The sequence below is a fragment of the Papilio xuthus genome, unplaced genomic scaffold (genome assembly GCF_000836235.2).
Source record: "Papilio xuthus unplaced genomic scaffold, Pxut_1.1 DF827597.1, whole genome shotgun sequence".
Classification (NCBI taxonomy): Eukaryota; Metazoa; Arthropoda; class Insecta; order Lepidoptera; family Papilionidae; genus Papilio; species Papilio xuthus.
Window position 1 is genome coordinate 1,121,107 of NW_013531052.1, and position 15,055 is coordinate 1,136,161.

The 15,055-nt window shown below is 33.1% G+C and overlaps 3 protein-coding genes across 3 annotated transcripts; 1 reads left to right on the top strand and 2 right to left on the bottom strand.

The window, feature by feature from the left end:
- Positions 1-241: 241 nt before the first annotated feature.
- mnd (L-type amino acid transporter minidiscs) lies at positions 242-9,245 on the bottom strand. The gene is made up of 5 exons (XM_013312983.1): positions 8,453-9,245; positions 6,005-6,223; positions 1,991-2,261; positions 1,322-1,646; positions 242-822 (listed from the first exon to the last, which is right to left on the bottom strand). The coding sequence occupies exons 1-5, from the start codon at positions 8,730-8,732 to the stop codon at positions 430-432; spliced, it is 1,488 nt and encodes a 495-aa protein (XP_013168437.1). The 5' UTR covers positions 8,733-9,245; the 3' UTR covers positions 242-429.
- Positions 9,246-10,643: 1,398 nt separating this feature from the next.
- LOC106118333 (angio-associated migratory cell protein) lies at positions 10,644-13,487 on the bottom strand. The gene is made up of 5 exons (XM_013312979.1): positions 13,383-13,487; positions 12,475-13,064; positions 11,703-11,877; positions 11,186-11,299; positions 10,644-11,071 (listed from the first exon to the last, which is right to left on the bottom strand). Exons 1-5 carry the CDS (start codon positions 13,420-13,422, stop codon positions 10,752-10,754), a joined length of 1,239 nt encoding a protein of 412 aa, XP_013168433.1. The 5' UTR covers positions 13,423-13,487; the 3' UTR covers positions 10,644-10,751.
- Positions 13,488-13,803: 316 nt separating this feature from the next.
- Positions 13,804-15,050, top strand: mRpL10 (mitochondrial ribosomal protein L10). Its single transcript, XM_013312980.1, has 3 exons — positions 13,804-13,838; positions 13,911-14,417; positions 14,714-15,050. The coding sequence occupies exons 1-3, from the start codon at positions 13,820-13,822 to the stop codon at positions 14,914-14,916; spliced, it is 729 nt and encodes a 242-aa protein (XP_013168434.1). The 5' UTR covers positions 13,804-13,819; the 3' UTR covers positions 14,917-15,050.
- Positions 15,051-15,055: the final 5 nt, after the last annotated feature.

The window sequence follows — 15,055 nt, forward strand, 5'->3', positions numbered from 1 at the left end:
TTGATATCATAATTTTTGAAAAAAATTGTAAACTCTAGGCGAGCATCGGTTGAAAAGACTTAAGGTTGAGAAAAGCGCCATCTAGTTAAATGTTCCTTAAATTTTTCAATATTATCACACGCGATGTGTTCCAATTGGCCGATCGGCCCAACGGGAAATATTCCCAACGCTAAAAGTCTTTTCGGAATATAATAAATAGCCATTCAACATGTGGATAATGATTGAAATAAAAGAAATTAAATCATTAGGAATGTTCAAATACGAAATTTATTACAATTAAAATAATCTAAGTCAATAATAAACTTAACCTAAGCATGTATAGGAATCAATATCGACCACTAACATAATGCGATGCAGATCAAAATTATCACGCTTATAAAAACACAGCGCATATAACAAAATATCAGATCATTTCTCACTCGTTCACGATCATAATTCCTTAGAATCTTCTGGAAGGCAAAGGAACAACTTGGAGCATGTAAGATTAAAAGAATTACAAGCTGACTGCATCCAAGTTAATTTATCTTTCCATACAATAAATACGTAAAAGAAAGGTACGCCAATAGCGATGAATGCGACACCAATGCCGACTTCCATTGGGTTATTAAAACAAGAGAAGACAACAAGGAATGTGCATACAACGAGGAAGATCATCGGGAAAATAAGACTGACTCGTATTGGACGGTCTAACTCCGGCCTCGTGTACCGCATCCAAAGCAAACCGGCGACTGAACATAGGATAAAGATGGCCTCCACCGCTGTGACGTAGATCATCAGAGATTCCACGTTGTTGTACATCAGTAGCACCAGAGTCACCAAACACTGAAACAAAATAATATAACCAATCAGCAGATTTTGTGGGGTGAACACAACAGATATCGTCTCCAGATCGATTTACCATTTCAAGTATCGGTTAAATTTAAATAAAAAGGATAACATTAACTAGAGCAGTCAGATACGACGTTTTGGGTCTCTGTGCACAGTTTTATATATCTGTAAGTAGATTATATGTCATTGGAATCATTTTAAATTCTCGTACATTCATCTTTCCGTCGCATTGTCGATTCTTTAGTTCATCTAGCTAGTACAATGGGTTGACCTGGTAGAGATGCTACATGTTTGCCATTTCAATATTAAAAACTTACACAAAACGGGCAATATTTTTGAGCTTAGTATATGTTTCTCAAATCATTAATTCGAAATATTGTAACATACAAATTAAACATCTTATCAATTTTGTTTTAAACAAACTAAGATTGTTGAACATGTGAATGTTTCAGCAGTGTGGACGAAAACTATCAAAAACATTATGTTATCTTACCATAAATAATAACGACGGCACAGGGGTCAGCCTCCTAACATCTATCAGAGATATAACTAGTGGTAGATGACCATTCCGAGCGCCGACGAAGAACAATCGTGAGGACGCGTAGATAGCGCCGTTCAGTGAACCGAACGTACACAGGGCTACGAACAGTGGCATTATCCAGGATACGACGCCCAGGATCTTCTCACTAAATGTGACCGCGACGGCTTCAGATGCGTGTATCTCTGCGTTGGTTAACACCGCGAAATACGCCACATTGGTAAGCGCGTATACAACTGTAACTACAGGCATCGATATGCAGATAGCTCGTGGTAAATTTCTGAAATGAAAAGATTAATTTAAAAGAACACTGTGAGGAATATTGTACAAAGGAGGACTCACAGAAGGAACAATATAAATCAAATAGTAAATTAAGCCATAAATTTCTTTTTCCCACCCTTTTTTACAAGGAAAGAATGAGAAGGGGAAGTGGATATAACGTAGGAGGGGATGCATAAGAAGGGAAACATTATCTTTCTGTGCGTCTGCTCCTCCGTCGTTTAAAGCTAGCAAACGTTGCAATTGCGGATGAGTGTGGACAGCGATCGCTTCGCTACTTTAGCGAATTCAGGTTGCGGTTCGCTCCTTTGATATAAAAAATAGTCGCATCAAAACATCACTTACTTATATGGTTCCTTAAGTTCTTCAGTGACGAAGTTTAGATAATTCCAGCCGGAGTACGAGAAAAGGCCAGTGTAGAATGCAATAGCAATGTCCCCCGGTGCCGTTTTAGTACCTTCCATCATATTCTCAAGGTTTTCCGTGTGGCCGGAAAATAGGTACCAGAGACTGGCGAAAAATGTGACGAGTAGTGCGAGGATTTTAGCAGCTGTGAAGGTATCTTGTACCCTGGTCACCCATTTCACGTTGTAACAATTTATTGCTGTGAGAAAACCTGGAACATTGGAAGTAACGATGATATAATCAATTGATTGAGATTGAGAAAATTAACACATTATCTTCCAAAATAAGGCAAAGGTTTAAAACAGCAGTTTGAATAAAACGAAAAATAATATTCAATATAACAGTAAGCTCTCAATTGGATATCTGGACTTACTAAAAATATCGCGATTTTTTTTTTGGTTTAAAAGTGCCAAAATTTATAATAAACACTTCTAATATAATCAGAAAGCGGCATTAATACTTCCTGTGTTTGTTTAGATATAGTTTCGTTAGATTTATTAACAAATAAATTATCATTTAAATATTAAAAACGTATAAACATTCTTGATTACTTTTTGAATATTCGATTCCTTGTGCAATATTTTCCCAATAAGAAACAAAAGTAAAGGAATGCATTGTGATTATAATAAAATAAAACCATTTAACGAAGCACGTCCGTCATGTTGGTAAGTCCCTTGTTTGAAGCTTACATCAAATTCAATTCGAGACGGCACAAAAAGGTTATAAATAATTTTTCGAATTTTATCTCCGCTGCATCGTAGTCAGTTTGTTATTTTTATGTACGAAGGAGAGATTACTAATATAAGATATTATAATACTCGTAAGCGATTAGTTGTCTCCATAAAGCTTTTTTAATATCTGGTAGATAAGGGATATGATATTTATGTTTAATTCTAGTCGATTCAAGACAAATAGACACAATCAACAGATTTTTTAGAATCATAAAGAAATGCAAATTGTACTATATTTTAATCTTAAGAAATGATTGACGTAATTTAAACATTTAAGATAGTAAGGAAATATGTACTATGAAATATAGTCATAGTGCCGTTAAATGTGCACTAATAAATGTATTTTAGCGTTGTTGTGCATGGCCTTCATATTAAACAACTGCCTACTTCATTGACTTGACTTCACCCTAAACATACTCAAGGTCAACGAGTCTTAAGCATTTTAGTTTAAAGAGGACACAATAGCCTAAAGCCCTAGCGAATTGCGCGTGACTCAATAACAAACGCTCCCTATTCAAACTCTAACAAGGCTAAGAATTGTTAGGATTCAATTTTAAACTGGAGAATCAGTGGGTTTCCGGTCCGACATCTAACACATTGGGACACATTGGGTGGTATTGTAATATTCGCAAGAATTTCTTTATAAAAGAAGAAGAAGAAGCTTATTTTTGAATAAACTGAGTGCTTTAGCACCTCACAATCTAGACCTAGACGTAAAGTTTTTAGCCTGTCTGTAAGAGATTATTATTTGAACAATCGAGCCCGACTATTAATGCAAAGGTATGATGACGTTGGCTCTACTTTTAGTAATTTCTCTTATTCTCTTGATGTTCGCAATTAATAAAGGCAAGACTTATAGTCAAAAGAGTTGAACAAAATGGTCGTTGAATCTGAACTAACGAATCAGGGGCAGGCAATGTGGTCCGATCTTAAGTGCCCTTACGCCGTAGAATCGAATAATTCCTCGTAAGAGTGTAACAGTTAACAGCTCGCAACACGGTGCGGGAGGAAGCCCTCATTATCCTGTCAGCGGCAATCGACCGCGCCGCCTCGTGTCGCGCTAAGACGACACAATCCATTGTCTTCGATGGCTCAAACATACACTCCCGCATATTAGTAACTTATGATCCAAAAGTAAAAGATTGACAAAAGTAACAACAATTTACTTTGGTTTTGTATTAAAGAAATACCAGTGGTAGTCTCGGAACTGTTTCAACATTTATTGCACGAATTGGCCGGCTCGCCCGGTGAAATGCCACGACCACACAAAAGACATGCGTTTTGGTGAATTCAGGTGGCCGCTGGCCAGTTTATTATCTTAACACCATGATGCTGGAAACGAACATTTATTATGGCATCTAGTTATTTATCCATAATCCATTATACAACGATCATTCTTAAAAAGCAAAAAAAAAAAACAAAAATTAACATAGAGGTTATGTTCTTACTTCCGCATGTTATTTTAGTTTGCTGAAACTATTTACAGAATAGTAGTAAGGTTTTGAAATACCAATATTTGAAGTAAAGAATTGCTTACGATAACGATGAAAATATATATATTTTTTCATTTTACAAGTACCAGTATGTCTGACAAAAGTTTAAATGAGGCTTTACAATTGTGACAAGGCTAATTTTTATAACAAAAAAAACGTTGTTGATATTAAACTTATATTACAGATAAGATTTCCATTTCCAGCTAATTAAAATCTTGAGAAAACAATTTGAACATCTCGGCTATTTTCTCGTACAAATATTTTACTACGATATTTATTTATAGATAACTACGTTTTCGCGAATTCATTTCATTTGATTACACTTAGTTATGTACGATAAAGGAGCCTTGTCATTTATCTGAATGACCCACAATCTTTTTGACGAAAATTAGTACGTATTAGTTTATTAAGCGCTCATTCGCACGAGCGCTTTTATAACGTTGCGTTAAAATTCGGCGTTTGCGGCTCTCGAGCGACGAACGCTTTATCTCTTGTTCCATTCGCCTAGCGGTCAAAATGTGCGATTTAAAAACGCTGCGGCAGATACTTAGAAATTAATTAGTTCTATTTGAGCGCTTTTTACGCCTCCGTACGAATAGGGTTTGGAAGCCTTTTTAAGGGTGGATTAAACATACGCGTCGGCAACCTGTAGCAACACTTTCGCTGGGACAATAAATAAGAATTGGAATCACTTTATTATTTCACTGAAGATAATTAATAATCGTAAGAAGTTATGCTTGAGTTGCCCTTTTTCATTTCAGATGCTGTGCGTGATTAATAACTTTCTTAATATAGCAGCATTGAATATACATTTTGCAAAAAGACGAAACTTTTTGAACCAGTCAGTTGTATGATTGCATAAAACATAAATCAAAAAGCTTTTTTTCATTGCCAAAATACTTGAGAAACTGTTCTGGGAAGTTGTGCTGTAGGAAATAAATAACCGAAACTCGATTCCTGGAAAAGAAACCGGCTCCCAACATGGGGTGATGCATTTCAATGCGGTTTGTCCAGAAAAGCAATGCATTGAAATTTTAATTTACCAAAGTAAAAAATAAATAATTACACTCCTTATACGAACACGAGCAAAGATAATTTTATATATAAAATTATGATATAAATTGTACATTTTGTTTAATATAATATTCGAAAAATTTAAAACAAATCAGTTTACAACAGAAAATATGATAAACAATTTTTCGATGTTTTTAAATATCTTCCTCTGAATTTAAAATCTCTCTGTTCCTTTCCAACAGAAAGAAAGGGATGTTAATTTTATCGCAATACAAGTGTCATGATAGTATAGACTCGTCTTTAAATATAGAAATGTAGAGTAAACAATAAATATGTTACATTTTGATATCATACGGCGAAATATACACGTCAAACTATCTCTTTGTGCAAATAACGTGGGCCTGAACACCTGTCTAATTCCGAAGGTGAACATTATTGCGTTGGCACAATACATTAGTCGTTTAAACAGAAATAATATAAAAATGTCACTTTATAACGTGTCAAGTCTACAATATCTCTGACTATTAGTATCAAAATTCACTTTTTCAATGCAACTTATTAATTCGATATTATTTATACTTAGTTAATCAAGACCTGTTTCACCTTGACTTACTTAACACTAGCTTAAGTTACGTTTATTTATTACTTTCACTCTCTGTAGCAAATAAAAGAAACAAGCAATTTGTGAATTCGGTGAAAAGTTAAGAAGTACTTACAGGTGACAACGGCTGCTATTAAACTGACAGCGTCTGTGGGTGGTTGGCAAGCAGGCCACAGCGGCTGTAGAATGTTCTGTGCGAAAGTCAATGCTGTGATCGCGTTACCGGTGGGCACGAGGATGAAAAGCGCTACCCAAAGGTAGAGAAACGCTGGTAGTGGTCCGAACGCTTCCCCTATGTACGCGTAATCTCCACCAGACTTTGGAATCATTGTACCTGAAAATAATTAAACACATATCGTACTTTTATTTAGTGTTGCATTTAATAAAGCTTTTCTGAATATCTCTTATGCTAGCTAAACTCTGTATATATGTTCGTTTGCGTTGATTTATTGCACGTGCAGAGTTTAACATCCTTTGATGAATTTACGGGTCAAAAAAATCTTCGATAAATTCAATGCACGACGAAAGTCGTAGCCGACGAAAAACGAATGTGATATGTTGATTTGAAGTGGATTTTGCAAATCAAATTTGGTCAATTGCATGTCATTGTAAAAGATACGCGCTATTTAATTTTATGGGATGAAAATAATTAGTTAAATACTAAAATTCCTTTAACTAACTATTCAAAATAATAGATAGAGTCGTTTTACTTTCAAGGGGAAATCCGCCTAAAAGCTCGTATCTATCGTCAAAATTAATATGTCGTATTCATATTGAGTATGGCTTAAGCCAGTCATAAACAGATAGGCAAAATATTAATAACGCCGTCTCATCAAAACATTCTGTCGTTCGGTTTTACTTACTGATAAGATTTTATTGCTACACGTATATATCCTATAGACATACGTTAAAACTATTCAACATAAATACAAAAATTGTAGTTAATTATAATATAATATTATTTTCAGCTTTTTTCTTTTTTTAATTAGATTTTTAGCTTTAAATCACACATGGTATAGTTTTTGTTTGGCTGAATATCGGTTCCTGGAAAAAGGTAACCAGATTCTTTTCATCGATGCAAAATTACTGTATTATTTTCCAATAATATAAATTAAAATGAAAAATTAATTAATTTTAATTGGGTTAAAAAATTCAAAAGGCACGGAACAATCAATTATAATAGTATAATATAAAATTATGTAAAACTTTGCATTTTTATGTAATAACGTCAAACGTGATAATTCTATCAATGGGTAAGTAACAGCTACATGAACCTCACTGTTTTAAATAAACAATTTAAATATACATCAAGGTTTTACGGCATTGACGCATATGTAACATGACAAAAATGTTAAGAATTAACAAATGACGTAATTGGAGTAATCACTATCATATTGTTCTTATTAATATTGAAAATGTGAATATTTGGATGGATGGATTTGAAATCCGAATGAAATTAGGTATCTGTAACTGTCTGAGAGAATACATATGCTCTTAAGTTTTTTTACGCGCGTACACGATTGCGGGCAAAAGCTATTTAAAATATATAATCATAGCAATTTAGTGTTCTTGTACCATTTTTTCTGTAGTAAAAATCTACGCCTAAATAATTCGTAGCGTGTATGTGACAATCAAGTGGGTCTCTGGTAGAGAAGGATAAAGTTATGCACTTACTATATTGATACAATATTTAGTTTTTTTTTAATAAACGATAAGCCATGTTTGACCACGATCCGACCTCTTAAGTGATGTTAACCACATAAAAAAAGCAAATGTCAGTCATTCATCCGAAGTTTTTCTAGTGGTAATTTCATAAAAGGATATAGGTTAAAGAGTAGCTAACGGGTTAAAAGTTTGAATTAATTATGCGATAATGCAATCAGCGGCGGGAAAATGCGGTCGGTGTGGCCATATCTTTATTTATGGATATTAGTGAAATACATATGTCTACGACCTTTTTAACATAATGACCCGATTAGCGGTGATAATATTTAATTCCTAATTAATTGTTTTTAATTATTATCTACTTCAATTAAACTGTCATAAACAATAACAAACATAACAATAAGAAAAGAATTTGTGATATAAACTTATCATTTATGAAGTTACAGGATGATTCCTAATATATAAAAAAGTTTTTTTTTTAATAATTTTTACTCAATTTTTCAACTTTTATGTCGTAGTACCATTGCGAATTATGAGCGCATTACTCGAAGCGAGTAAAAGAAAGTTATCAATGTTGCATAGCGATTGTTAGCGTAACATATTTTCTATTTATAAAAACATTTTGTACATTATTGGTCCTGAGAAATTGAGTCGGTACATTATTAAAGAAACTAAATATAAGGTCAGCCCGCTAACATGTAATATTCTGTAAATTAAAAAAAATAAAATTATCGATGCTTTTAAATCTATGTAAATTATATCAAAATGTTAAATAATATAATATTTCATCATCACATCGAAAGTTAAGCCACCGAATCGAATTTTGGCGGCAAAAAACCGAAGTGGTTAATTAACATTGTTAATCATTAGTTAGGATCGTGTTAATTATTGAACTTACCTAGTTCAGCATAGCACAGAGCTCCAATCATTGACAGGAATCCTGACAGCACCCAGACGATGAGGGCCATACCTTTTGAGCCTGCATTCTTTAGAGCCAGGCTGGGAGACACGAAGATACCAGAGCCAACTATCACTCCCACTATAATAGCTACCCCGTTCAATAAACTTAACTCCTTTTTCAAACGAACCCGTTCACTTGATCCTTTTTCATCATTTACATCATCTCCAACATCAATCGCTTTCGGTTGCAAACTTTCGCTTGCTGATACTTTTGCCATTTTTATTACTTAATTATTTTTATAAATTAAATCAATAAGTTATTTAATATTTCGAATCGAGTAATAATTTTAATTATTAGCTCGAAAATGCGATATCAGTCATATTAAAATTCAACAGCCGAAAATCTGAGCCTCCGCTATGCGGACATTGCATCATATCGTTCAGTATGCCACTGAATACACCACGTGCTAGGTGGAACAACATAAAATAACCATAGGATACTGATAATAATGTCTAATAATGATTAACCGCTACACATTTGCCGATAACACGCAACTTAAATAAACGCACTACGAATATGGTCACATAACTTTATCAGGTTAAATTATTCAAACATATGTTTCGATTAAATTACTGGTATTCAATAAATTATTTAAAAAAAAATCCGATTAGAATACAACTATACGAAAAATATTGTTTGGAAATTGGAGAATACGATCGGAACTTGGTTGATACACAGCACGTTCTGGACACGTTCAATGTGACGCGACCCCACTTTACAATTCACTATACTTCACCAAGTTAACCACGACTGTCTACTGCCATCATATGTTTGCATCTCTGAAACGTCGTCAATGTAAACATCACGCCATTAAATAATAGACTTTATCGCCATGGAACAAAGTATAATATACATTCGTCATTAACCATGTGAATTCACTGCCAAGTTTGAATAACCGGTTTATAGATATCCGTCTCGTTCTTTTAAAGCACGTGTGTATTTGGCATACTTTTCCCCCGAAACTAATTATATACAGTCAACATACACGCGGTGATAATACTCAGCTTAGCTATTGATAACCGCTAGATCATTGATAGCTTGATCAGATGAAGTTTCTTGACACAGGATATGAGTAATTCGTTTGTAACAATGGCCGCTCTCTTTGGGTCAATGACAGTATTTGTAAAGTTTGAAGCAATACCATATTGTTTTATTTATGGATCAATAAAGTGTATAACAATCCGTACATAAAGGATCAGTCTAATTGTGGATTTCCATTGCCAAAGTCCTTACTTCCTTACTAATATTATAAATGTGAACGTAACTCCCTCTGTCTGTCCTTCTTTCACGCAAAAACTACTGAACCAACGGAAATTTGGTACACAGTCTAGAGCTAGACCCTGAAATAGAACATAGGCTTTTAACGCGAAAAAGACAGCATTTCACGCGGAGAAAGTCGCGGTCATAGCTAGTACTTATATAAAAACGTCCCCCTTATCTGCACAAAAAAATAGAACATTATTTCTATTTTTTTTTGTGTTATCAAGAAACTGGGAAACACATATGACATACATCTTTATAAATAAAACAGGAAAATGGAAAAACCAAACCTGTGTCCTTCAGTTTATGTCTAACTTTGTTTAATATTAGTTGTAATTCAAATTAGAAACTTATCAGTAAAAACTCCAGTAAGATTTGCGAATTTATTATTTAATATTGTTTCAATATTTAAGTTAGAACGCAACTACTAATATCATATTACAATGACTACAAATGTAGAGTTAGGGCTAAGAAATACTTCTAGCTACTAATGGTGAGTATTCATTGTCGTAAAACATGTTATACAATAATGTTGCCATCCCTCACATTCTCTATGACAGAAACGGAGATAAAAATTATATTCCCATACAACATTCAATTATCACTACATTCTAAATTCATGGTAACATGAACATTTAATAATAACTTATTCTAAACATGATTTAGCTTGCGCGCCATCTATCGGCACATTATTTGTTTTCGTGTCAATGGTTCAATCAAAAATCATTATAAATAAAAAATACTCCAAAGCAAAGTATCATTAACATTCTCTCCAAAACTAAGAACAAAACCGTAAACACTCGATACTAGCCCAATCCGCGAAGGGCGAGCCATAAACAAGAAACAACAACCACAAAAAAATCATAAATTTAAATTTTCAGTACAGAAAATATTTATTAATATCATAGATAATATGGAAATACAGCCTTAGGCCGCAAATGAATATTTTACACTTCAACATAAATAACAAAGTAATTTATTGAACATTTTCACTTCTTGCTTCATATTTAAATACTCTTGCTGTTCCATCATCTGATGTAGACAATAAAATGTTTTGCTTTTCATTGTAACACATATCAAATATTTCCAGCCAGTGGCCTGTTAGCATTAGAATTCTTTCTCCAGACCTTCCATCATATATTCTGATTGATCCATCCAGGCAGCCAGTGACAAGCTGGTCATTAATCCAAAATATTTTAGTCACCCCAGCGGAAACACCGTCTTCTTTCTTTGAACAATAATGACGCATCATTTGTCTCCCAGCATCCCAAATTGATACTGAACCATTTAATGTTCCTAAAATTAGATAAAAAGTTATAATCATTGTGTCTACAGTGTAATTTATTTTATTCAAGTTATAGTAGACATATTTTGTCAACTTTATTTTTTAAATTAATATTTATTCTTTACCTAATGCCAAAAATCCTAATTGTGGATTTGAAAATGCTACAGTTTCCAAATCATCATCAGTTTCCAATTGGGCAACAACTTTTCCATTCATTGATGTTGTCAATACAGCTTTTCCTGGAAAAAAAAAATATTTCACACATAATTTTTTGTAGTATTTATTACTGTTAAAACATTATATTATAACAACCAATTTATACTACAAATTGTATCCATTATGATAGTTTAACTGTGTAAATAATGTTAGAAAGAAAATTCGACAATGTGCCGGTGTACTGTCAAAACACTAGCCTTACTAAAATGTCGATGTATATGTCCCCTCACTAATCATTGTGACACTTGACTTTGTAAGTGCGCCATTCGCTCTAAAGGATTCTAGCTAATAATGTCCAAAAATAATAACTTGTCACTTGTAGTAAAAACTTATATTATATATGAACAAATAGATATTCCATTAAATCTGTATGCAACTGTCAATTATTATTAAAACTTTTTTTTTTACAAAAGAACAAAGCATTACCATCTGTAGAAATAGAGGCCATAATATTATTTTCAGGGTGTGTATCAACATCTGTAACCCTCATGTGGTGAACATTAGGTGGTACTTGGTGTAGAACGGAATTTGTCTTCAGATCCCAAACTTTTACAGTACCATCTTCATAGCCAGATACTAAACGAACCCCATCTGAGAACAGCTGAAAAATGGTTTTACACAATTAGCATAATTATTTTTATAGTTAAACATTTAACAGGTATATGCAAATGTGTACTATAATAAATTACATTTAGTGACAAATTCTATAATCTATTGTAAATCAAATGGAACCAAAGACAAAAATGTTAAGAATTTGCTAGTTACCTACAACTTTTTGCATTGTATAATATAATACATTAATTGTGTGTATGCATATAATGTCTTACACATTATTATTCTACTAATGTTCCTCCTAAAATACTAAATGTATTTCATTGAGGTCTACTAATAATGTTAACATGTTAGCTGCCATGTCTGACAACCTAATGTTTCAATCAGGGTGTGTTGGACTATATGTCCGACAAGCCATACTTCCATTCAACACCTCGCAGTGGCTTGTCGGAGGTTTTTAATCGAATTGTCGTATACAGCATGATATGCATGGCCCCATAAAGCTTATAAACAGCGGGTCAATTTTTTTCGAAAAATCATTCTGGCAGCTAACGTGTTAATACTAATAAATGTACTTCCATATTTATCAATATTGTTCTTAGTTTAAATATTTTTACTGTTCTAATTCAAATTATAAAAAAATTACCTTGCCACACTCAGTTTTCACATTATGTCCAGGTAATATTTTTGTATCTCCCGAAGGTATTTTGAACACAAAAATATCACCAGAGACGGCACCACAAATGAGTACTCTTGTTCCAAAATGCCAAAGACCCCAAATTAAATCGCCAGCTTCATATTCAAATGCCACTGGCCATTCTTGTGTACTCTCAAAGTTACATTTCCAAACTTTTATTACTCCACTCATGTCAACCGAGGCTAAAAATGCCCCATCAAAACTGAACCCAACGAATATGACAGAATCTTTATGACCCGTACATTCAGTTACAATTTCACCTGTTTCCGTCGACCATACATACGCTTTATCGTCTTCGCCACCAGTTACAGCAAATTTACCGTCAGGATGTAAATTACAGCAGAACACTGACCCTTGGTGTTTATTAAATGCTAAAATTGACTGATCCGCGGGAACTTCCATATCAACATCTTCTTCCTCTTGGTCTGACAATTCGTCCAAGTTATCTACGACTTCCTCAAAATCCGCCACTTCTTCTAGGAACAATAAGTCTTCCATTCCATTGATCTCATCCCCACTGATCGACGACGGTGGTGTATCTTCCTCAAGCAAATTCATTTTTGAAACAAAAGGAAAATGTGGAAAACTATAACCTGAATGTTCTGCAATGCTATCTAGATCTGCTATTTTAGCTGATTATTTATTTGTAATTTTTCATAAGTTAAAAGTTAACATAAATTACTTCGATAACATTTCCCAATATATTTAATCAGATATATAACACACCACAATGCGATGAAATTGTATGATTTTACAAAATGTAAAAATGTCATAACAATCAAAATAAGATTCGAAATTATATAGCAAAATTCAGTGTTGTAAGTTAGTATATGATAATTATTTCTCAAAATCAATACCTATATACACGATCGGTCGACTTAAATTCACGTTTTCCATTGTTCTATTTAAATATTTTCTCACCGATTATGATATAATTTACGAATAATACAATTACATACAAATTAATATTAACTTGGGGTTGCGGTGTTTTGCAGTACATACTACGTACTCTTTGCTAAAAAATAGTAGTGTTTCCACAGAGTACTCTAGGCACTGGTGGTATTTTGTGCAAGTGAGAAAAACTATAGTAATTCTTTCGAGAGTGAGCGATACAGCTATAAATATTTCTTTCAAATAGAAACTGTCAAGCTGTCAATGTCATCTTTCATACGATGAGTTAGGTTAGAAATAATTATAACTTGTAATTTGTGAGTATTTTATTACTGAATTTAGGAAAAAAAGTATTTCTAAAACAATAATATTCACAAACAAAGAAAATAAGTTAATTTCAAATATGGCCTCAATAAAAAATGGTACATTTAATTTCAGTTATAATTCCTTTTGATCTTTATGAAAACATTCTATACCTTTTTATTTACTTCCAGCACTATTGCAAGCTCCTTGCAGCTTTCTAATTGCTCGAAGATTTCGTGGTAAAATAAACATACAAAAGCCGCGCAAACCACATTTTGAGAGACAGCTCTTGATAGACCTAACAAAGCCTTATTATGGACCACCTAAATACACTTTACCTGATATTGTTCTTTGTGATAAAGCTAAAACTGAGCAGAAAAAAGAAATTGACAATCCTTTTGAACGTATACTGGCAAAAGAATGTCTGGACTGGTTTAACACTTCAAAAATGGTTGTTTTTTTACACCTAAATTCCATAAGCATGGAAGATAAAACGCCAATTTTTGCTGCCCTCAAAAAAAATAACATGCATTTGAGAGTATATGGTAAGAAAATTGTTAAGATGGCTACAACTGGAACCCGGTATGAAGTTGTCAACTGTTTATTTAATTCCCATCAAAATATTATATTTGGTCACCCGGAAAGTGCTGACAAAATGTTTAAAATTTTGAAGAAAGCACCACAGCTTGTTGTATTGGGTAGGTACAAAAATTCTTAATGCATCCTTTTAACAAACTTTTTATTGTTTAAAGTTCTTTGCATCCATAGAAATGTTTCCGACCTCAATTTTTGAAAAATACTCTTGTTGATGACTATGGAAGCCTTAAGTAAATCCAACTACATATAATCAAACCTTTAGACCTCAACCATAATTAGAAACTTGATTATTGGAATCTAAATGATGAAATTTTATTCATTTTATAGTAATTGATGTAAGTCATCAAGAAATATAAAAGATAAAATATTCACAGAATTAAAATTGTTTGATTTTCAGCGGGCATAATTGAAGATCGTTTGATGTCTAAAAATGAACTGGTTGAATTTAGCAAACTGCCGAACCTTGATATGGCAAGAAGTCAATTGTGTGGAGTTCTACAGAGTGCTGCATCTTGTCTTGTGGGCCAACTCAATCAGAGCCAACAAACCTTGGTGTCTCATCTTGAAAAACATGTAGAAATTAAAAATAGTGAATCATAATGTTTTTTAAAAGTTATGTAAAATAAAATATAAATTCCTAGTAGCTAACAATTTGTTAATTCATAAGTTTATTTATTTTCTTCTATTCCGGAATGAATGCGATGACTCAAGGAAAATATATGTTTATAATTTGATTTGG

What these genes read in the sequence shown, in the direction of transcription:
- mRpL10 (XM_013312980.1), top strand. An exon ending in ACCACAGCTTGTTGTATTGG is followed by an intron (nt 14,418 to 14,713) that starts GTAGGTACAAAA and finishes TTTGATTTTCAG; the next exon opens with CGGGCATAATTGAAGATCGT.
- mnd (XM_013312983.1), bottom strand. Translation starts at nt 8,732, where the DNA reads ATGGCAAAAGTATCAGCAAGCGAAAGTTTGCAACCGAAAGCGATTGAT. An exon ending in GAACTTAAGGAACCATATAA is followed by an intron (nt 1,647 to 1,990) that starts GTAAGTGATGTT and finishes TTTTCATTTCAG; the next exon opens with AAATTTACCACGAGCTATCT. An exon ending in TGCCGTCGTTATTATTTATG is followed by an intron (nt 823 to 1,321) that starts GTAAGATAACAT and finishes ATTTTGTTTCAG; the next exon opens with TGTTTGGTGACTCTGGTGCT.
- LOC106118333 (XM_013312979.1), bottom strand. Translation starts at nt 13,422, where the DNA reads ATGGAAAACGTGAATTTAAGTCGACCGATCGTGTATATAG. An exon ending in TGAAAACTGAGTGTGGCAAG is followed by an intron (nt 11,878 to 12,474) that starts GTAATTTTTTTA and finishes ACCATTTTTCAG; the next exon opens with CTGTTCTCAGATGGGGTTCG. An exon ending in GGCCTCTATTTCTACAGATG is followed by an intron (nt 11,300 to 11,702) that starts GTAATGCTTTGT and finishes TTTTTTTTCCAG; the next exon opens with GAAAAGCTGTATTGACAACA.